The sequence below is a fragment of the Rhea pennata genome, chromosome 2, assembly GCF_028389875.1.
Source record: "Rhea pennata isolate bPtePen1 chromosome 2, bPtePen1.pri, whole genome shotgun sequence".
Taxonomy (NCBI): domain Eukaryota; kingdom Metazoa; phylum Chordata; class Aves; order Rheiformes; family Rheidae; genus Rhea; species Rhea pennata.
This window is the reverse complement of record NC_084664.1, coordinates 20,782,861-20,806,711: the sequence shown is the minus strand read 5'-3', so window position 1 is coordinate 20,806,711 and position 23,851 is coordinate 20,782,861. Positions and strand designations below refer to the sequence as shown.

General features: G+C 35.4%; 1 protein-coding gene across 4 annotated transcripts in view; it reads left to right on the top strand.

The window, feature by feature from the left end:
* Window positions 1-23,851, top strand: part of MLLT10 (MLLT10 histone lysine methyltransferase DOT1L cofactor) — a 130,836-nt gene that overhangs the window by 21,807 nt on the left and 85,178 nt on the right. For all 4 annotated transcript variants that reach the window (XM_062569034.1, XM_062569038.1, XM_062569035.1 and 1 more), the window contains 3 exons: window positions 14,506-14,615; window positions 19,950-20,053; window positions 22,653-22,746. In XM_062569034.1, coding sequence (XP_062425018.1) covers window positions 14,506-14,615; window positions 19,950-20,053; window positions 22,653-22,746 — 308 coding nt within the window. The remainder of the gene's footprint in view (window positions 1-14,505; window positions 14,616-19,949; window positions 20,054-22,652; window positions 22,747-23,851) is intronic.

Genomic DNA, 23,851 nt, shown 5'->3' with positions numbered 1-23,851 from the left:
CTGCTATACTGTTTCTGCATTGTGCTATCTTAACTCCAGTAGGAACTTGCATCTGTAGGAGTATACTGGTTATAGGATATCTCTTTTTATTGTATCTTTTGGAAATACTTAGCTTCTAGTATTTGATTTGAAAATCAGTTTTCACCAACTAGTACTGTTGGACGAGTTGTATTCTGTTATCTTACATGTATTACATTAGAGTTTCCAAGTTACGATATTACTGAGATTACATTTCTGTCAACCCCTATGAGTATCCAAAAACTTAAAACTTCATAGCAGAAAAATCTTAAGAATTTTTTACTTCACTTTCTGAAAACAGCCCTCTTTCCATAATAGGTCTTCCAGGTTTTAGCACTGAATACAGCAATTTCTACCTTATGGACTAAATGTACTGTAAATAAAAATTTTACAGAAGGATATGAACTCAAACTAGTCCTGCATTTCAGAAGTCTGTGTTGTCAATCTGAAGCTTTCCTTTCAAAATGTCAGCTAACAAGGGATTGGGATTGTTCTAGAACAGTTTCAGACTTGAGGAAGAATCGCTGAAGACCTTTAATTGTCACAGTCTTGTCAAGTTAAATTATGTTTGCAGTGGGTTAACGCTTTTTTTTTTTTTCCTTAATACTCTTATGCCGCTTGTTGCTAGGGGCAATTAAAAATAATAATTTTTGAGAAAACATCTCCAATAAATCCTCACAGTGATCTAACTTGAGAAATTTGTAATTATGAAGTCTTTTTGTAAGTGTAGAAATAATTAAATGGTCTTAACTTTTCAGAACAAACGAGGAAATAAACTTCACTGACTTTTATTTCACTGAAATAAAACTCTACTTCTGGCAACAAGGAACTCTATTGCATGTCCAGAAAACCAGTGCCATTTTTGTTTTGATTGCCAATTTTATGTGGATATAACTAGAGCTCATAGATTGTCTGCTGCTCTTTTAGGATTTTTCTTACTTTTTTTAATAACAATCTTCTGGATATTTATTTTCTACTAGTGTGGAAAAAACATACTTATTTTGGGTGCTGAAGATACTATTTTTCTATTTTTCTGTTACTTTAGGAATTCCTTTTTTTTTTTTTTTTTAACCTTTTACTGCAATATTCCATGATTTACCTGACCTGGAATAAGGCACTGTTACTGCAGGCAGTGGTCTGCAGGCTATGTGTTACTTCCTCTTCCTTTGTGCTGGCACTAGTATTAAAACTTATTTTATTTAGCTGAAAATTAATCCAGAAAAATAAATTCCCTGATCCAGCTGACCATGCTAATATCAGGGAAAGTGCAGAACTTTTCTTTTAGCAACACCCTAGACTTGTATTGTCTTTTGAATCGTCAGGTGGAAAACTATACTAGAAAGTGGCCTAACCTTCTAGTTTATATGTAATGGTGTTATGTTGCCTTTAGCAGAACTCTGGGGCCTTATTATATGTTTTTGACAAAGTAGTCTGGGAATCAAACTTCTTTTGTTGTCAAGTACACAAAATAGTCTGTGGATTTTTTACAGTCGTGTTTTTTTTCTTCAAGTAGCAGTGAAATTGCATTATGTGTCCTTCCTTAGCAAGCAAGCAACTTCCTTTTAGATCTATTTTTATTCTTTATACTTCTGGATGGAGATATCTACTGTTCCTTAAGTTACTAAGTTCCTGCAGTTACTGAGGGGTAGTGCTAGGTTCTTCAGTACCATCTATAGTAAGTACAGAATTTCAGATTTCAGTGATATCATAAATGCAGTATTCTTGAAGTAGTTCTATCATACATCTTATGCAGAACTTGGCAGGGCTAGCAGCAGATGGTAATAGAATAGGAACACCTTGTGGAGGCTAAAAGCATTTGACCTGCTATCTTTATCAGTATTTAACTGGATTCTTGGGAAAGTCCAGTTCTTGCATACTTTCTCAGACTAATTTCCCAGTTTAGAGAGATTTATGCTTTGCGACTTCTTGAGGTGATGTCTTTGTGTTTACTAGGGTGTGATGGATTCTTGTTCTATTAATTTGTTGAATTACGAGTTTTCAGTGTCCGTAGTGTCTTGTTGCAAAGAACTGCACAGCTGATCTGTACATTGTGTAAAAATGTACACTACTTTACTTTGAGCCTATTCCTCTATAACATTATTTGATGCCATCTAGCACTTTCTTAGGAAGTGACAATGAGCAGTGACTCCATGTTCATGTTCTCCCTACTTTTTCTGGTTTTATAGACCTCTATCATACTCTCTTCGTGGCTTCTTTTCAGGATGAAAGGCCTCTGAGTGATTGGACATTCCTTGTACAGAAGTCTGATCATCACTCTTCATTTTTTTTATATCCCTTCCAAATGATACATAATCTTTACCAGAGCTGAATATGAAATTACAGAAAAGCAAATCTGCTGCACTTGAGGCCATGGAGTCTCTAGGCTGTAAAATGAATATAATATGATTTAGGATCTTCTAATGCAGACCGCTAATACAATTATGGGTCACCATTTTTTGGGTACCAACTTTGTCATTAATTACAAAGTGTTTTCACTAGTCTAAACATACAAACTCTCTTGAAACAGGAATAGATCCTGAAACTGGAACAAAACTTGTCTTATTTGAATGAGATTTTTGTTTGAAAAATGCTCTTAAAATTGAGTGTACTGTTTTGTATATCTGCTCTGAAAACAGAAGACCTAGGTAACTTAAATTTTTGAAGCATTAACTGTTTTTACAGCCATAATTAACTCTTGACTATTGGAGTTGTTGACTTGTAGGGTGGAGCAGGGCAAGTTCAGATACCCCAGATAATAGAAACCACTCAGGTAATACGGTTACTAGAGAGTATCATGTAAGCATTTCATTTAGTCAGTGCTGTGGACTCATCCAGATGTTACTGCACCAAGTTGCCAGTGTGCCTGGTTCTGGAAGGATGAAGGTTCATCAGTGTTTCTGAAGCCCTAGCACCAAGTGGAGATGACATTTTTTTGTTGATCATAACCTTTTTTGGCACGCTGGAGAGTGCACAGATGCCTGACTGTTACTGGAGCACTGAAGGTGCCTGCTGTTGCCCTAAGCAGAACTTGTGGTGAGTCCGAATAGATAATTCTGTTTAGATTTGAGCTGACTCTGTCATAGTATGTGCTTCAGTGTCTCTTCATTACTTTCCATTGTGGGAGACCTGAACTGACCCTGAAAGAAGCAGCTAAGATCTGGTTGCACGTATTTGTTCAATCTCTTCATACGGTGACCATTTTCAGGTCATTCTGCATCTAAACTTCCATAGGTCTTGGAAAAAATACAGCTGCATTTAGCAGAATGCTACTTGTACTAATATCCATGATGTGGCTGATCTGTCAGTGGATTATCTATGTTGAAGTATTCAGAATTGACTGTCTTTAGCTGTATTTGATTAATTCATTTGTAGTGGAACATTGTGTGGTGATGATCAGAGTGATTGTCAGAACCTTTAGGAATAAGCTTTGAATATGTAAATAATGTATTTCTTTAACATTTTTGGCTGCTTAATATCTGCTACTGTTTTATGGATATTATTAAGTCTTGTGAACCGAAATATCTTCCTTATATTTGGATTTCATGGATTTTTTTTTTACATAAATATTACAGATTTTTAATTGTTTGCCGACTTCAGTTGTTAAATTTCTGTCAGATTGCTTTTGCTTTTTTGTTTTTAATTTATATCGAAAGTAGAAAAGTAGGATTGAGTTGAAACAGGAACATTGCTATTTGAATATGCTTGTTGACAGAATTCCTTGCTAAATTGTGCTAATGTTCATTTAGGAGCTCCACTATGGTTAAAATATATGACTGAATATAAAAAAATCTTTAGAATGAGGAAAAACTGTGATATATATATTAATTGCTTATTGATTTGCTGTTCTATATATAAGAAGGCTGCTGAAAGACTTGATTAATTTTTCTGTAGTACTGTCCTTGTATGTGGTACGTTTTTTAGAGAAACAGAAGAGCAACAAGTGAGCATTTGTTTGAAGATAGCTGAGAACTGTAGGCTGTTTGACTGAAGTAGGTAAATTTCAATGTAGTAATATTTTGTTAATTTGGGAGTCTATTTTAACTGTTAAAACAATGTCCTTGCTTGTTTGACACAGTGCAGAGGAAGTAAAATCATGATTGGTTAAACAGATTATAGTTTTTGGATCTTAATTCTTACATCTTATGATAATATTCAGCATGTATTCTCTGCTTTTTTAAGCAAAACTATTCTGTTGTATCTAATATTCTTGGTTTCTCATTTAAATAGTTTTCTTACAGTAATCTTTGTCTACCTTTGTAAGTCTAAAAGGCTCTTTTTTGCTCTACAAGTTGTTACTTTGAAATCTGATTCCACTGGATGATGATCAGGAATGCTGTGTAACAGCATTCTTTGTATCAGCTTTTCAGCAAGACTTCTTTCATGCAGCTGCTTGGGAAAAGGCCAGCTAACAATGCAGTGGTTTTATGTCATCATCCAGGCTTTCTTTCCGTCGCATGGGTTAGCATAGGGAGCTCCTAAATCTGTAACAAACATCATGTGCTAGCTTTTTTTTTTATTATGGCAACAACTCTCCCTGTCAGATTTATTATTCCATTTTGTTTTCTTGGTGTTAATATCCAACATGAATGGTGTAATGTTGTGTATACATATTTAGGTGAGTAGGTTGTGCAAGAAATGCTTATGTACACGTTCTCATCCTTTTGTACAGGTTTTCGGGGTTTTTTAAATGGCTTACACTTTTTTTACCATCTTTCTTAGTGAAAAAGACATATATAAATATTTTACTAATACAAATATGTAACAGTAAATATTTGCTATAATAAATTCTATGATGATATGTGTAACTAGTAGATATAAATCTATAGTGAGGAAGAAGTTTTTAGAGAAAGTTTTAGATACATATTTCTGTTATTTCTTTCTTTTTCTGTATAATATGATTTGGGAGGGGAGAGGGGTGAGAGAGACTGCTTAACATCATTGCATGTTAGCTAAAACTATTCACTTAGTGGATCAGTGGAATATAATCTTTAGCTATTCCAAAAACAAACTATTTGCTGTGATGACAAATGATGCTTTAGAAAGAATTTTTCTTGTGTGCCAGTTTTTTAGATGAGAAGCAAGGTGTTGATAAATGGTGATTTTTGATAAGAATTCTATAGTAGGATTCTGTGGAATGTCTCCTCTTCATAGGCAAGCAGTATTTTATTTGTTTGTTTGTTTGTTTTTTTTATTTTTTAAACAGAAAATGTCACTTCATTCTGTGCACCAATGATAAGGTGGGCAATAAAATACAATGAGACCTCTAGCATTAGTGTAAGCACCTTTTCACCCATCTTTGAAAAGATTGAATCAAACAATATAATGAGGATAATACTACATTCTTTATAGCAAAGTCTAAGACTATATTTACTAGGGTCAAGGAAACTGCAATATCTCGAGCTGACAGATTTATTTTCTGCAAGTTTCAGTATTTTTATTTATTTTTTTTAACAGAAAAGGAGAATCTGGATCAAAACAGAAGTGTGTAAAATGTCCTAATGAAGAGATGCTTAACTAAAAGTCTAAAATAGTACTTAATCTTACCCTCTGGCAAATAGTAAAAATAATCGTAGGTACATCTGTGCTGGCTTCACCTTTCAGAGTGGAGTATAGCTGACTCTTGGGGTCAGTCAGCAGATCTAGCAGTTGCCAAAACTGAGGGTGCAGTTTCATGTCATATAAGCCTACTATTGACCACCCCTGAAAGGAGTGGGCTGTATTTTTTCCCATGACTGTTTCCTCTCCTGTGGTTTTGTATATGGTAATTATACAACTTTAGCTTGGGTCACATCAACTTCTTTGCTGATCTGACTGGAAAATAAACTTTTCCAGGTTTAGTAATCAGTTGAATAACATTTCATGTGGCTAGCTATGTAGCAGGATTACACTAAAGGGAGCAAGTAGGAATGTGCAATTGAAAGTGATGGATAAGTGGGACTTCACTTTTTGATGACAGCTCACAGTTGAAATGGATTGAGGTGCATCCTTAAAATAGATCCTTGAACGGCCTTGATAAGAAACTAATGTTCCCAAAAATGAAAGTTTTTTCCATCCTAGAGAAATACATTCACTTGGTTTAGGAGTGAGCTATGCTTAAAAAACAAACACACAAACAAACAAAAACACTTGGGAGAAATGAACATACACAGAACACATTAATAAATTTTACTCTGAAACTGGTGCACAGTTAGAAGATGATGGTGGCATCCCAGAGTGCTGTTATGGGACCTGACTGACAGTGCAGCTGGATCTCAGTGTGGCTTTATGATCCTGGTCTCCACAGTCTGTTACTGCTTTGCAGCACAACTTCAACATAGATTGTTGGAGATGGCCCTACCACTGGATATGCTCTCTATCTGTTAGCTCAGAAACTATCTGTGGGCTTCTCTTGATTTGTGTGATAGGACAGATTATAAACGTAAATTCTGTTGCTGTTAATTTTATTATGAAGTAGAAGATTTTTAAAAGCAAGGCTTTAAACATTTGTTCTGAAAGAACATGGAAACCTATGAATTTCTTTACAGGGAAAGAGCTTGTGAATGAAGTTTTGAACATTTAAACTGTAATTGTAAAAACAAAAATTTAGACTAATAATGTACTATATGTTATTTATCTTCTTGAGTTTTCATTATTAATTTAAGATTACTTTGACAGAGTTTGCTTCCAGTTCTCTTGCATAGAGTTCTTTGTAGGTAACAATGTTTTCATTTGCTAAAGGTGAAATTAAGAGTTAAGAGCCCAATATTTGTTAGTCTGAATGTTAGAATTTGAATATGTTGTATTAATTATCTACTAAATATCTAAAATTAGAATATTTTCACTGAGTTAAAGTTAGTTAGGAACCCAAAATCAGAATTTCAGCCAACACTTAAATGTTTTGCATCCCAAATTAGCAAAACCACAGCAGTTATGCCGGGGTATAAGTTAAAGTAAAAAAAGGGCTCACTTTAGATGAAAAGCTGAAAATTCCATAAGATATACTGTAACTTTGAGGGATTTGGGGCATGAATTTTTGATTTCTGACATTGGGGAAAAAAAAACATTTTCAGCATCATTGTTATAGACAATGATTTTGGGGTTGTTTTATATGTCAGTTTAGGCGTTATTTTAGCGTTGATTGAAATTTCTTCTAAGATCTTCTGAAAGTGAAGGAAAAATGTCTTACTACACTTCTGTGATCTTATTCTAGAAAAGAAAGTGGAAATATTTTTTTGAAGTAGAAGAGGCAGTTCCTAAAACTGATAGAGCTAAAAAGTACAGTTGAAATACACATTTTTAATTTTATGTATCACCAGTAAGTTTCTAACAATTAATAACCAAAAACCATTTGCATTTTTCAACCTCTGGATCAGAGGATTGATTACTGTAGAATATTGGATCTCATAAAACAAAAGATTCAGTGAATATGCCAGCCCGTGTTACCCAGCTGTCTGTGTTCTTTCAGCAAATACAGTTTCAATGAAAGCACTTCTGATAAGAACCCACAGGGGCTACCTCATTTTTTGATTTGAATCCTGGTGGTATTTTTTCCCTCCTGTTCTTAAGCTAAAAGCCTGTGTGTGTTCTGACATAAGCTGTGCATTATTGTCCACAGAACTTATAATATAGAAAAAAACCACATATATAAAATGACCATCTTCTCAAAGGTTGAAAAATAATTAAATAAAAAAAAAGAAAATACTGAGGATAGGGAAAGCTTTAAAAAATATTCTGCTAGATGCCAATACCTGCAACTGCAAAAAGCTTGGGATTTTTGTTCCCCCTGGTTAAAGTTGCCCTGAAAGAGAGATGAAAGCAAAAATAAATTGTGTACAAGTAATCCAGTGGAAATAGCAAGAGTTTGTTAGCAAACATTGTCAGTTAAATTGAAGCAAAAAGTTTATAAGTAAAATTTAGAAGGAATAAATCTATGACCAGTTGTTTATATGTAAATCGTGCACCACCAGAGTGAATGGAAGCTTATCACTGATTTTGATAGGAAAGGATAAGAATCGCAGTATCACAGTATGGCTTTGGTTGTAAGGGACCTCTGGAGATCATCTAGTCCAACCCCCCCTTGCTCAAGCAGGATTACCTAGAGCACATTGCACAGGATCACCTACAAGCTCATTTTGAGTATCTCCAGAGAAGGAGACTCCACAACGTCTCTGGGCAACCTGTTCCAGTGCTCCGTCACTCTCACAGTAAAAAAAGTTTTTCCTCATATTGAGGCGGAACTCCCTGTGTTTCTGTTTGTGCCCATTGCCTCTTGTCCTGTTACTTGACACCAAGGAAAAGAGTTTGGTCCCATTCTCTTGTCACCCTCCCTTAACATATTTGTAGACACTGATGAGATTCCCCCCTCAGTCTTCTCTTCCCCAGGCTGAAGAGGCCCAGCTCTTGCAGCCGTTCCTCATAGGGGAGATGCTCCAGCCCTCTGATCATCTTTGTAGCCCTCTGCTGGTCTCTCTCCAGTAGCTCCATCTCTCTCTTGTACTGGGGAGCCCAGAACTGGACACAGTACTCGAGATGAGGCCTCCCCAGGGCTGAGCAGAGGGGCAGGATCACCTCCCTCGACCTGTTGGCGACACTCTTCCTGATGCAGCCCAGGAGACCATTGGCCTTCCTGGCCACAAGGGCACATTGCTGGCTCATGGTCAGCTTGTCATCCACCAGCACTCCCAGGCCCTTCTCTGCAGAGCTGCTCTCCGGAAGGTCGGCCCCCAGCTTGTACTGGTGCCTAGGGTTATTTCTCCCTAGGTGCAGCTCTCTGCCCTTGCCCTTGTTGAACCTCGTGAGGTTCCTCTCTGCCCAGCTCTCCAGCTTGTCCAGGTCTCTCTAAATGGCAGCACAGCCCTCTGGTGTATCAGCCACTCCTCCCAGCTTGTTATTATCAGCAAACTTGCTGAGGAAGCATTCAGTCCCCTCATCCAGGTCGTTGATGAATAAATTGAACAAGACTGAAGCCAGTACTGAGGCCTGGGGAACATCACTAGCTCCAGCTAGACTCTTGTGCCGCTGAAGACGACCCTCTGAGCTCTGCCTTTCAGCCAGTTCTCAATCCACCTCACTGTCCACTCCTGTAACATGCACTTCCTGAGCTTACCTATGAAGCTGTTATGGGAGACTTCAGCAGTCTTGGCTGAAGTCGAGATAGACAACATTCACTGCTCTTCCCTCTCCCCAGCCAGTCATTCCATTAGAGAAGGCTGTCAGATTGTTAAGAATGATTTCCCTTTGGTGAATCCATGCTGACCACTTCTGATTGCCTTCCCTTCTTCTACATGCTTAGAGATGACACCAAGGATGAGCTGTTCCATTACCTTTCTAGGGATGGAGGTTAGGCTGACTGGCCTGTAATTTCTTAAGTCCTTATTGCTGTTTTTGAAGACTGGAGTGATGCTGCCTTTCTTCTGGTCCTCAGCCACCTCTCCAGTTCTCCATGACCTTTCAAAGATGATGGAGAGCAGCCTAGCAATAACATCTGCCAGCTCTCTTAGCACTTCTAGGTGCATTCCGTCAGGGCCTATGGATCTTTGGATGTCAGGTTTGCATAAATGATCTCTATCCTGATCCTCCTTGACCAAGGGAAGGTCTTACTTTCTACAGTCTTTCTCTCTTGTCTCCAGGGTCTGGGGTTCCCGAGGACTGGCCTTAGCAGTCAAGACTGAAGCAAGGAAGGTATTCAGTAACTCTGCCTTCTCTGTATCCTTCACTACCAGGGTGCCCACCCCATACAGCAGCAGGCCAACATTTTCCCCAGTCTTCCTTTTGCTACTGATGTATTTGAAGAAGCCCTTCTTGTTGTCCTTGCTGTCCCTTGCCAGATTTAATTCCAGATGAGTCTTAGCCTTCTTTGTCACATCTCTGCATACTCTGACAACGTTCCTATAATCCTCCCAAGTGGCCTATCCCTTTTTCCATATTCTGTGTACTTTCTTCTTCTGTTAGAATTTTGCCAGGCAGGAGCTTCTTGCTCATCGTGCAAGTCTCCTGCCCTCTTTGCTGGACTTCTTACTCATAGGGAAGCACTTGGAGGAAGTAATGCTTGAATATTAACCAGCTGTCTTGGACCCTCCTTCCTTCTAGGGCCTTAACTCGTGGGATTCCTCCAAATCATTCCCTGAAGAGGCCAAAGTTCTCCTGAAGTCCAGAATTGTGATTCTACTTATTGCCTTATAAGATCTATACATGTATCCGTGGAACCTTATTTGGAGCAACAGTAATCCTAATAACAACATATGTTCTTAGCTAAGACTGAAAAATCATCAGGAACAATTAAGAGAAGTCAGAGCACCCCATTATTATCTGTCGTATGTTTTTTAAGAAGAAGAATGATGAAAATAATTTCTGTTCCAGCAATAACTAGTGAGGATGTCGTAAACGTTGAGTATGTAGAACAGTGACTGACATTAAAAAAAAATCAATTTTTTTCACACTTAAATATTGGGAAAGCTTAAAAGGATTGGATTTAGTTATGTCTTTGGATAAACAGATGTGTGGTTGCTGACAGAGTTGGTAGTGGCCCAAAAATAGTCAAGTGGTAAGTAATTTGAATAGGAACTTTACAAAACAATCCGATGGCTTCAGATGGAATTAATTGAACAGTGTGTATTCTTAACATAATCTTGAACATTCTCATAAACTCAGACATAAAGAATCTGCTTGCTGCTTTTAACAGTTACATGTACAGCTTGGATGAGTGTCTTTTTAGGACATTTGGTTACTCCAGCTTACAAAATAAGATGTCACCTAGCACAAAACAGTAGACAAAGGAAGCACTCAACTCTGAACATGGCAGTAGGTGTTTCATTTGATAGAGACTCGCAGTCCTAGGCTGTGCTTGAGAATGGTTGCCTAAAGGAGGCTGCTTGTGGCAAGATAGCAGAATAATTAAAGCACTTGCCAACGAAGAGGAAGGTCTGGGTTTCTGTCCCCTCAACCAGAGGAGTTGGAGTTTGCATGAAAATGGCCTATTATACCTGGCTATGTAATAACTGAGGGCAGGGGGTCTTGTCTAATCTTACCTCCTGAACCTAGGCTAATATAGTAAAGAATGCAAGATAGCTAGAGGTAGACTGTCTGTGGTGATAAGCATGAACCATCCTTATCTTGTAGCCTGGATAAGTCTTCCTGGGGAAGATAGCATCGGGTTTCTGATTTCTGCTTTTGATGTTATTTGTGAATATTTATATATGCATATTATATAGCTAATTGCAAAAGATATATGCAGGATATAGAGCATGTAGCAAAATCCTGGGATGTTTCCTCTGTCCTCTGAGAGGATGATGGAGGCATTGTATCACTGTATTATATAATCAAGATCCCTCTCAATCACAAAAAACATGAGAAGTGAAGGCTTCTTGTGTGCTAGCAGCTCACTCTTCCTTCAGTGAGACAGAGGAGAGTTATTGTGCTGTCCTGGTTTGGCTGTACATGTCTTTGCTTCCATGCTTTCCTTTTTTGTAGCAAGAATGAATAGTCTTTGGATGTTTAGGAAAAAGATGATAGTTCTTACTGTCTGCTTCCTTTTCTGTTTTCTTCTTCTACTATTTTGTCCTTATGGTGAAGTTGAATATTCTTGACTTTCCTCAAGCTTTGATAACAGTTTTGTGGAAGAGTCTACAGATGTTCTCTGTAGATGGAGATTCCACAGCCTCTGTAAGCAACCTGTGCCAGTGTTTAACCACACTTAATGTGGAACATTTCTTCTTTAAGCTTTCTTCAGAGAGAGCTGCTGCATCTCTCACGCTTCCTTTGTTCCTGTGCATTTGTCCTGTCCCGTAGCCAACTTTCCTCCTCCAGCACTGAGTGGAAGTACAGGTGAGCTGGATGTTGCTTTTCACTGGTGACATTTTGGATGAAATAACATTTAAGCAGTCACGCGTATAGGTTCTCTTGAGTCCTGGTGGAGGTTGTGCTAGAATAGGCTTCTTTTATGATGTAGGCTTTTGAGGGGGGTAGAGGAAGATGAGAGTGCTGCAGCCTCCTCTGTGGTATGCATATTTATTGGACAGGTTGGGATTTTTCATCAAGTCCAGATTATCTGAGACCTAAGGAAGATGCTGGAAACCAGTGGAAAAGGTCCTTTGCCCACAGTTCCCTGAGTGCTTGTGGATCTCTTGTTCAGAAAGTGCATTAGAACTATAGTATTTCATTGCTTCATGATACAGATGCTGCTTTTATTGTAGGGAATATTAAAGTGTATTATTGTCCACAGCTGGATATATACTATATGTTTTAGAAATCAAAATGTATTAATCTTTAAATTACTGGATATATGTATTTTTTTCTTTTCATAGTGATGTAAAAGTTCAGGTATTAGAGCTACTTTTGAAACTGATTTCTTGTAGTGAAAATTCTTTACCTATATTTTGTGTATTTCTATAATAATGTTTAGTTGCAAATAAGTGTGACTGGAGAGCAAATTTAGTTCTGTAGGTGGTAAAAGCTTTTGTCATTGATTTGTGAATAACTAACTGAAGAATGGTCTTTCAGTATTTTGAATTGCTGCTTTTCTACTGGCTTAACGGCCTTTTTAGATGCATTTCTATTTCAAATTTTTTCTGGAGAGGAGACTTCAAGATAAATATTCACCATTAACACCATGTTAACATTTATGTGGTATGAGTCTAGCTTAAGGCAGTCTGCAAGTATTAGAAAAGTTCTTATAAACACTTATTCCCTGAAGATAATGTAAGTAGAGAAGAAAAAAGACTGAGTTTTTTATAGGCTTTTTCACTGTGTCTGTTAATGGTGATTTTAAAATGGTCTATTGGAACCACTTCTAAAAGCAGCTCAAGTTGGAAGCTTACACTTTATTTCCTACTCTTTTATTGCTGTCTGGTACATTTTTGTATGTGAAAAATTTCTACAAACTATTTTGTGAATTAAATAATGAAGCAGTACAGGTGCTCTGTTTAATTGAGGACAAAATACTAAAATGGTACGGTATGGGTTACCAGGTACGTGAATGTAAGTTGTGTGTGTGTGTACTTTTCATTTTCCATGTAAATTAGAAATATCAATTTAGTAAACAGAAAAAAAAATCTATTGTTTGGAAGCAACTAGAAAATGTTCATGTTTTAAGAAAAGGTAAAAAGCATTTTTACAGAGAAACAAAAGAAAAGCAAGCCTTGATTAACACAATTCCAGATACTGAATACTGTTCCACAATCTGAACAATACTACTGTAAGTAAGTAAGACTTTATGCTGAGCTCAGCTGAAGAGTCAAAGTGCAGTTGTGTGAAGGTTGAGGACTGTTAGATTCAGTAGAGTAGTTACAACAAAAGCAGAAAACTCAAGATGAAAATATAACCCCAAAAGGTCTCTGGTAGGGCTGTAAATCCTTACGTTACAGGATGTATTGGCATAAAGGTAATCTCCTTGGTTTATCTAATATAATCTATTGTATTATCCAACCTATTTAGGACTCTCATTTTATATCCTTACTAGACACATAATTAATACAATCTGGGTAAGGAGAAAAAACAAAAAAATTGTACACCACAGAGTCAGAATAGTATTCCTATTGGGGGAAGTACAGAACTCAAATGATTAGCCACATAACGTTTGCTTTAGGCAGCTATCACTCTGTACTATGTGATATTACTCGTATAATAGAATTACTAGTGTCAGTGCATTATTCTGTTTTGTTAGCTCTGTCACAGTTTCTGCTGAATTTAGCCTAAGGTAGAGTGTGGACAGTTTTTACCCATGCCATAAACTGTCCTCCAGTGGAACAAACCAGCGACTCTTAGCATCTGAAGATTCAGAGAAGCTGTGAAATTAGTAGATTTCTTTCTGAGTTGGTGTTTCCCCCCCTCATAGAGAACTCAGACAAACAGGAACTTCTTGATTTTGTAGATGTGATGGTAAATAACTAAGCGTTTGTTGATGATCCCAAGTTAATGACTGAGAATGGGACTGTTGATGTGGATATGAAAAAATAAACTGGTAACACTTTTAGCAAGCAAAATATAAGAAATTTGATAGAGCTTTCTTTGGTGGTAAGGGGAGGACTGCTGGCTATAGAAAGAATACAGGAACCTAGTCAAATGAGGATGACTTCTCTACAAAGAAATTGTACCTTGAAGTCTTACATGATGATAATGCTTTCATGAATACTAGTTAGTTCATACGGTATTTCCCTTTTGCAGGAACTTGCGTAATTTGTAGGTGTTGACTATATAAATCTAAGAAATTCAAAGAAACAGTCCGTTTTTCTATTTGTGTGTTGTTATTTGTTTGTATAAAGCATTACCATTGGCATTAAATGAAGTGTAATTTGCATGAATTCTCCACAGAATAAACTTAAAAATGTTACAACTCATCTTAACTTTATATAATATAAAATTAATGTTTTATGTAATTTTTGTCTGTATTAGTTTAAACAGTTAAAATAGTCCATGGAAAAAAAGTTCTAAAAGGTTCTTTGTACTGTAATTGAAATGTCCTTTGAGCTTCAAGAAGGCATCAAAATTAAATACAATTATAACTTTTTGTAGGTTGGGCTCATGTGGTTTGTGCTCTGTACATTCCCGAGGTGCAGTTTGCAAATGTTTCTACAATGGAACCTATCGTGTTGCAGTCTGTTCCTCATGATCGTTATAATAAGGTATAATTATGTGTGTTTGTCTATAATTTATTTATTTTAAAATTTGTGAGCATTAATAATGTAAAACTACACTTTCTAGAATTCATTTTACATAAAATACATACATGCCTACTGTAATGCTCTGTTTTCTTTTGTATCTTTATGATAAATTCAAGAATTAAGTCAAAATTCAATTCATCTTTAAAGTTATTTGTAATGCCTTACTATTTTTTTAATAGAGTAGGAACTGTCTTGTTAATTAAAATATATCATGATCTTTGAATATGGGTATATTTTGAAAAGAATGTGAAATATTTCTCATGGGTAAAAATATTATTACAGCATAAGTGAAATAGTACTGTTAATTGCTACTAGGTCCTACGGCTTTAATATGTATATGATATTCATAAAAACTTTTCTCTCTCTTGCTTCCTCTCTGTCTTTCTCACTCACTTTCTCTTTTGCTCGCTCGCTTTCTCTCTCTCTTGCTTTCTCTCTTTTCTTTTTTTAGGAAAAAAAAGCTATGCTAATATATTAAGGCAAAATCTTGCAAATTTCTGCCTTTGAATGTAGTATTCACTTTAATAGGATTATTTGCTTATAGAAGAATCGCTCTTAAATAAGTGTCAGTGAGATGGCATGTTTTATGAAGTGTGGCAAGGCTAACAACAACAAAAAATAATAAAAAAGTAATTTTAATGTTCTGTATTGATGGTTATACTTTCCTAATTGTTTCTTTCTCTTCCTCACTAGATTTAACTACCTTCTTAACTACCTTATCTTTTTTTAGTTTTCCTTCTGTAGGTAGCAAACTATCTGAATTTCTGGTCAGTGTTACTACACATATTGTTCTTGTATTTTTGTTTTTACCTTGATACTCCTTTATTTTATGGTGGTTTATGGGCTTTGGAACAAAAGAGGGAATAGGTTATATTAAAAAACAACAACAACAAAAAAAAGACGTGCATCACCTCTGATGTTTTTCTCACAGAGAAACCAGTCTTGTTTAAGTTGTCTTTGTCTCCTCCTGTTCTTACTTCTTTTTCTGAGTTGGTATTTTGAATGATTTTTTTTTCTCCTCAGAAATATCCACGTTATGCTTCTCTACTTGTTTTCCTATCTTTTTATGTGGGCCCCCACTGCCATGGTTTTGGACTTTTCCTTGTCTCTTTCACGTTTTCTTACTTGCTGTTGGGTATGTTTTTGCCATTCTTACCAATGAGTCAGAAAAGCCATGATTTAAATCTAGGTTCTTCTCATGCTGTCTTATCGGGTACTGCCTGAGTATTTGTATCAGTTTCTCATTACTGGTTTCCTTCATCAAAAACAATCAATAATGAGATCAAGGGCAGAGCTAATAACATTTCCGTGCTTGTACTGTGAAAGATGAATTTATTTTATCCTTTGTCCTTAGCTTTGGGCCCACAACATGTTTGTTTTCTACTTTTTCCTAAGCAGTAGGTTTTTTTATTTGTAGTTGTTCTCTAATGTACTTCTAAAATGTTTTATAAAATTCTAGATTTTGTCTTATCTGGGACTATTTCAACTGATGTCAACTCATATGACATGAGTAATACCTTGTAAATTTGAAAATTTACCCCTATCTTTTAGTATTACTTGTTTGCAAAGTCCAAAGTTGGTCTACCAACTTAATACTTTTCATTACAAGTAAAGTCGCTTCTTGCTTGAACAGTTGTTCTTACAAATATATGACACATGTATAGCATAGACCTTGTATAAAGTTCCTCATATAGTCTTCCTACTAGCTTTTCATTTTCAGCTTTTCCCACTTACTGTTTTGGGCCTATTTTCTATGTTAACAATCAACTTAAAGCTACTTGCATATTGGTTGATGCAGTATATTTTAAGATATAACGAGACACATCTCAGAAATTACAGGCTGGGCCCAAACCTTGGAAATTATTATTATTATTATTATGTTATTATTTTTCTGAATTTTTAAAGTGTGCTCAGGTTTTGCTGTCTTCAGTTGGTCATTTTGATTCAGGGAGATACCAGATGTGGATTTTGGGGGAATCAAAGAAAAGTCTATAGTGCAGTTGCTAGAGCAACCTTGCTAAAACCAATTGAACTTCGTACTCAACAGGGGTCTGGTTAGAGCAGCACAGAATTCAGGAGTGAGTGGCTGGCAGAGGACTTTTCCAGCTCTTTTGATTTTAGCCAGTGCTGTGTTTTGTACTGCTGTGGCTAAACTACCGTTTGTTTCTAAGTAGGCTGGCTTTGAGCTTGCATATAAAGTTCCTTGTGTAGTTTCTGCAGCATGTCTCAAAAGTGTTACCAGCCATAAGCAGGAATGTGCATAGAAAGAAAGACTAAGCTTATTTGGTATATCTGAATGCTGAAAAGACTAAAACTCTAGGAAGGAAATGAAATGAAGTGAGTCAACTGTTCTAATAAGTTATTCATTCTAAGTTATTTTAATTGCTTCAGGAATAGTCTATGAATTAACAAAAAGGCCAACTATCCCTATATGTTCATGAAGTGTTTTGCATTACCTTTTTTTCTGAACATCCCCAAAAAGCAATACAACTACTAATTCCAGTTTTAGACAGCCTGCAATAACTTTATCATTTTTCCCTGTTCACTGTATGCTGTGTTTATTCTAATAATATATTAACACTTAAAAAATATGAAACTATGCAGAAGCACTTAACTCTGACTTTATGAATTTATAATGCATATTGTTCAGGAAGAAATGAAAAACTTTTTTGAAAGGTTGATGTTGCAAAAAGTCCTTTAAAACAATTATTGTACATTTTGAATAAACGTAAGTATATAATTAAGAATTTAAAAGGCAACCAATTACATTTTAAGATGCTTAATGCCAGTTTATTTCAGTCTGTCTGTCAAATTGGCACAACTTCGGTTGGAATGGAATGATTCTGAAAGAGGTTTTATTTCCTGTGAAGTCCTATGTAATTCTGTGTATTTTTCTGGTTGCTGTTAGAAGGATAACATATGAAAACAGGAAAAATGTAAGTCAATGAAAATTACCATGAAGAAGATTATATACTATAGTCTTTAAAATATCATGACAGACCTCTTTTTGATTTTCCAGGAAATCATGTTTAATTTACATAGAATTTTGTGTGAATATGTTCATTCATTGAACAGTGCAAATAAATGCAAAATTATAAAACACAGTAGTCTTGAATGCAAGAAAAATGTAGCTACACCAAAGTATAAGGCTTGTTGATACACAGACATTTAGCTACTGGCTTCTTCAAATTTACCTGCCTCTGAGGTGAAACCCCCCATATCATAGAATGAATCCCCTGAATGACTTGATTAATTAGTTAGCTAACAGGAAAGCTCTTCTCAAAAAAAGAATTGAACTAGTAGTTGTTCTCCTGTTAAGTGGATGTTACGTGTAGATACTCTCAATTTATTTTATTTGAGTGTTAGTTGTCTCTTTCAGGTTCTTTTGAAATTTAATGATAATTGTACATAATTACTGCTTTTTGGAACCTCTTCAGAGCTGATTAAAAAAGTAAATGCATTTGGACTCCTAAGTTAACTGCTACTGTAACTTCTAAATAAGCTGTTTTTCAAATTACCTTTTGCTTTGCAGGGCTTTTCCTTGCCTTGTCTTCCCCTCTGTCTTTGTTTCTGTGGAAATGGTTTGAATTTTGAATCTTTGAAGGAAAAATATTAACAGACAAGTAAAAGCAGCCTTGCAAACTGTGTATTGTGCAGTTAAAGAAACTTACACGTGTCGTGTTCTTTGAGTATAGTTTTCTGGCTGAGTCTGAAGCTTTATCTAATGCTGTATTTTCCACTGAGTTTGGGAGAAGTTTAGTGGTCTCTTCCCTTAGGAAGTCTGAAAAACAGTGCTGCTGCACATGGGTGATGCAGAGCCAGATTACACTTTGCAATGCCGTAGGGTTTTGAGGAGTCTAGCAGTTGCATGAACTTGCAAATGTATGAATGTCGTAAGTCTTCTACTATATTAAAGAAAGGTGAAGTTTAATAATAATAATAAAGCTCTTAAACTGTTTTCTACCACACATGCTCAATGTTCTATTTATTTATTAATCATTCCACTTACTCTCTTTACATTACTGGAAGAGGTTGCCATACAATAGCAGCATGTCTGCTATAGAGTAAATGTAGACAATTTTGAAAAACAGAAACTAATAAAAATTTCTTCTCTTTGCCTTCCCACCTAAGAGCTTCTAATGGGTTTTCCATACAGGTAGTAATGTACTGTTGACAGTTTTCACTTTAATAAGATTCCGTTTTATTTAAAAACAGACAATTGACTGCATCTATGAAGGAGGATATTTTCATTAAGAATCAATTATTAAAGTATTCCGTTTTGCTTGTGCCATACATTGCAACTAGTATTATAAATACGGTATGATAGAATCTCTATGACTGGCATTTCAGCAGTTAGAACAGTATAAAATGGAAAGAGATGTAGGTTTACCTGATATTTTTCACCAAGGTGTTGACAAGTTATTGTAACAATGTCTATTACAACAATTTTGTTTCCATACAGCTTTCCTCCTTGTTTATGATTTGTAAATAAAAATATTGAATAATGAAAAGATTTGGGATTTTTTAAATCTAATTTTTTCCATGTTAATTGAAAACACTTTCCAAAGTCTTATAAGTTGCTACAGTATCGCAGTAAAAGAAAGAAATTGAGAGAAATGCTGTGAAAAGATTATCAGGGCAATTCAGGAAAAGATTCTTGCTAGGCCTATTTCTAAGATGATGTTTGTGGGGCTGTCCACATCATATTGAAGTTAAACACTGGTACATCATATAAGTATTGAAGCATCAGTGAGACCTCTGAAAACTATTTTCAGCAAAAATACAAATAAAATTTTAAGTTAGCAGTTTTTTAGATGTAGTTTGTGTAGAGGTATGCGCATGTATGCTGTAAGGTGTCTTGTGCATTTAAGTGCTCAATCTAATTTGATGTTTCTGAATGCAACCTATTTAAGACTGGTAATATTAAATGAATACGTGAAAATGATTGTGACCTAAAAGGACATAAACACAAATTTGAAGGCAGGGAAAATCCTGAAGTCTCATGTTATTTGCCTTTAGGTGTTTGACCATTTTGACTAACTGAATAGTGATATGGAATTGAAATAAATTAATAATTTTTGTACTGCATTAGGGTTGATAAAGTATTGTGCAGATCCTATCTAAATGTTCTATTAGGTTATCTCCTTTTACAAAGAAATGTGATTTTTTTTTTTTTACAGATTTCTTACATAACCTTAGCTGCCAAATCCAACAGATCTTTTGCTAGAAAATCTGTTAGTATCATGGAACTTATTTGTATGCTTTTTATCATGTTAAGTATTTTCTCTTTAATAGACATGCTATATTTGTGATGAACAAGGCAGAGAAAGTAAAGCAGCCACTGGTGCTTGCATGACATGTAATAAACATGGATGTCGACAAGCTTTTCATGTAACGTGGTAAGTATATATTATCATTTAACATCCCTGTAATCATTTTCAAAAAGGAACAGCTGCACGTGATATTTCTGAGGCATCTGTAGTAAAGTGACTCCGTTTTGTAGCTTGTGTAGAATATTCAGCATGATGGATTTTACTGACAGTGTGACCATAGTAGCATAGACATTGTTGTGAGCTGCAAAAGCTATCTGAGAGTACTCTCTTATGTTGTATTAGCTGCTTTGTGGTCCTGTGAATATGCTCTCAGCTCGGCAGTATTAGAGTTATGAATTGAAAGCTAGCTGATGGGCCCATATAAGGTTTAGTACTTTTTCCTATGTTCTTTTTTTTACATGATATTTTATATAAATACAGAAATAAGAAACACTTGTTTGTTTACCTGCTGATTTGACGTTTGCTAAAAGTAAGATCAGTAGAAAGTAAATCAGACTGGGGAACAAATCAGTTACTGAGATGTACGTAAAAATGCAATAAAGTTATCCCCAAAATGTTTATGAATCTGTACCAGGAGGGGTGATTTGCCTCACGAGGTTTATCTAAACAGTACCTTATAACCTAAATTCTTAACTTAGTTTTCATCTACAACTACTGAAGAAGAAACAGGCCATGTCTACCATCTGATTCATAACACTTTATAATACTTGGGTTTACTTGCATTCAGACTTGCCTGTCTCACTTTATGGACAAAGAGACTGGATAATTAGATTAAACTGCATGTCTAACAGGTAGAACCTGGCAAAAGAAATCCCATCCCCAGAGTTCCTGGGGACTGTGTGTTCTTTTAGATTCAAGTGAAGTCTTTTTGCAAGAGAGCAGTTTTTTACAGCTGTCTAGGTTCATAAGCTCTGGTTTTATCCATGTGTTTTATGAGTGCCTCAATGTACTTATTCATTTGTCTGTGTGCCAACTCAGTCAAGGAAATCACATTTGCTTATCTACTTAAATGTATTTTCTTCAGGGTAATCAAATGATATTTTGAATGTCTTGTGCAAGTCTTAAAGGATTTGATCTTGCAGTCTAGATGCTTTCTTCGCAACTCTACGTGGCTTCATTTGCAGTCAGGGCTTCTGTGCATTTTTATTTTACTAAATACTCAGATATCTGGCAGGGTGCTGAAATTTTATTTTTTCATAAGCATCTAATTTTTCATTGGAAATGATCAATGTCAGATTCGGTTTTATGGTGAAAATGGATTTGCTCCTGAGAACTTATAGACTACTTACGATTGTAAAAAAATGGGTGCATCTAAGTATTTGAAGAGGAAAAAGTCCTTTTCATCTCTTGTTCTTCTTCATCAAACCCTGCTTTTAGTGAATGTCATAAAGAACATGAAAATATATTCAAAATGAAAATATTTGTATCATTCCTAATCCTGTCATTTGTTAGAATTTTTTGATTCACTGTGAACAGCTGTGTGTTGTAAAATGATACCCAACCAGAAAGTACCATGTTTTAAGGAAAGTACTATTTTTAAGGATATTGAGAGGCTTCTGTAAAATTTGTAAAACGGAGGGAATATGTGAAAGCTAGAAAAAATAGAGATCAAGCTTGAGCTGTATCATTCTGAGTTAACAAAACTAGTCTGGGAAGAATGACCTTTAGTCTATCCTGTTGGTTTTGTTTTTTATGCCAATCTTAAGATGTTAAATCTATGCCTGAAGAAATCATGTTGTTGGGTTTTATTTATTTATTTATTTGGCACCTGCTGTAGGTGTACGTGTATTTAGGAGAAAGTATTTATGGATTGCCCGAGAACATAGTGCATAAATTAAAGGGAGGTGATTTTAAAAAGTGAAAATAAGCTGACGTGTATGTTGTTCTTTCACTTAAATATTTCCTTGCATCTTTTTGACTGTAACATTGTATTATTACAATAATGAAAATGATATACAAAATGAAACTGAAAATTTTGGTTTTCAGTGTCCAAATTCAGTAAAGAAATTTGTCCAAGATTTAAATAAAAAAATAAATCAAGCTTTTACAAATAGTGAAAAGCTAATTTGACTTTAAAAGAGGGATAAAATAGGGTAGTATTAGTCCAGACAAGGAAACCTGCAAGTCTTATTCTTTCTAAATGGAATTATCCTGCCACAGTCTGTGTTAAACCAATAAAATATGGTTTTGCCTGACATGTAAAAACTCAAAGTTTTGTTTAGGAAAAAAAAAAAAGTATCTTTCTTGGCAGAATTGGAAGGATGCATACAATTGTAGAACAATTTCATCTTATTCACAGGATGATTTTGTTAAAAGCTGTTGTTTCCGTAGATAATTTCTGACTTGAGTTTGAACCAAGAAGTGTAATAAATTGCTTAATTTATTTGTGGGAGTAGCTGCGTAGTAAAAGCAGATGTTTAAGCTATACTTATGTGTAAGTGGCTTGTAGGCCTGGTGCCCTTTTCATAGTCTAAAAATGAACCAAATATTTGTTTTACTTGGCTACAAAAGTTATTTAGGTGCTTGCATCCCTTTAAGTCGCTTGTGTTTTTGCAAATCTCGTCTGTTAAATGCAGATGCAAGTATGTGTACATAAGCAGCTGTGCTGTTCTAGTATGAGTTGATATAAAATTGATTTTCTCAAATGTTATTTGGTTTGTTTTAGTGCCCAGTTTGCAGGACTTCTTTGTGAAGAAGAAGGCAATGGGGCAGATAACGTCCAATACTGTGGCTACTGTAAATACCATTTTAGTAAACTGGTAAGTATTTGTTAAGTTCCATATGTAAATTGCACTAACTAATTATATTTCATTAAAACAATGTTTTAATCACAATTATAGAAATACTGGCTAAAAATGTATTATGTTTTTATAAGTGATTACTTTCTAAATGTGTGTTTCTCCCCTTTGCCAGAAATAGCATGTGTATTTAGGCTTTTTTAAAGCCAGTCCTTTAAAATTATCTAATTGCTGTAATATTTTCTTTTGCTGTTTGATTAGTTGGCTTCTAAGAATTTAGAATGTTTTGGAACAATCCAGAAATATTTCTTTCTTTTGATATCCTATATGTTGGAGAATAAAAAAGCCCTCTTTCTCTTCTATTCTTTTTCACTGTTCTTCCCTTTGTTCCTCCTCTCACTGTGTAGCTAGTGACTATTCCCTACATATCAGTTCTCTGAAACACAATCTTGAGGAAATTACTTGAGGTTTGATGCAAAAACTTTTAAAATTTCTTACTTATTTCTGTAGGTTTTTGGATCAGATTTCTTTGAGTATTTTGTATCACCAGGTTGCCAGTGCCAGATAACTCTGTGTGTGTTTGTGTGTACACGTGTATGTATGTATGTATGCATGCATGTGTGGACTTGAAGGACTTTTAAAATTATTTAGAGTTTAATTCAGATTCTATTGTAAGTGTGCCTAAACTTGCTGAGTACTTGTTTTCACTGCTGAAAAAAAAATCAAATACTTTGGAGTAACTTTTGAATAGGTTGTGATGAGGTAAAAACACAGGGCAGATGAGCCATTTTAGCTTTCTAGAAGATAAACTTGGTGAGGTTAGCTCTGTGCTCCTGTGTATATTGATGAGTTTGCTTCATGATAAAAGGTAGCCTGTACTTAGCTAAGATTTTTATCTTGAGCGAAGTATACAAAAAGAACAACGATGGTTCATTATCTAGCAGTGAAGGCAAGCTCTTACACTATTACATATTTGATCTGAATGTGCCAGTGCAGGTATGACTTGAGAACATGTATGTATATTTTAAAAGCAAGTTTAATGATAAAGAAATAGCTCTGTGTTAGACGTGTAATTAAATAGTTTCCTATTACGAAACCGCAGGGCTTACAGCAGCAAAGACAGGCA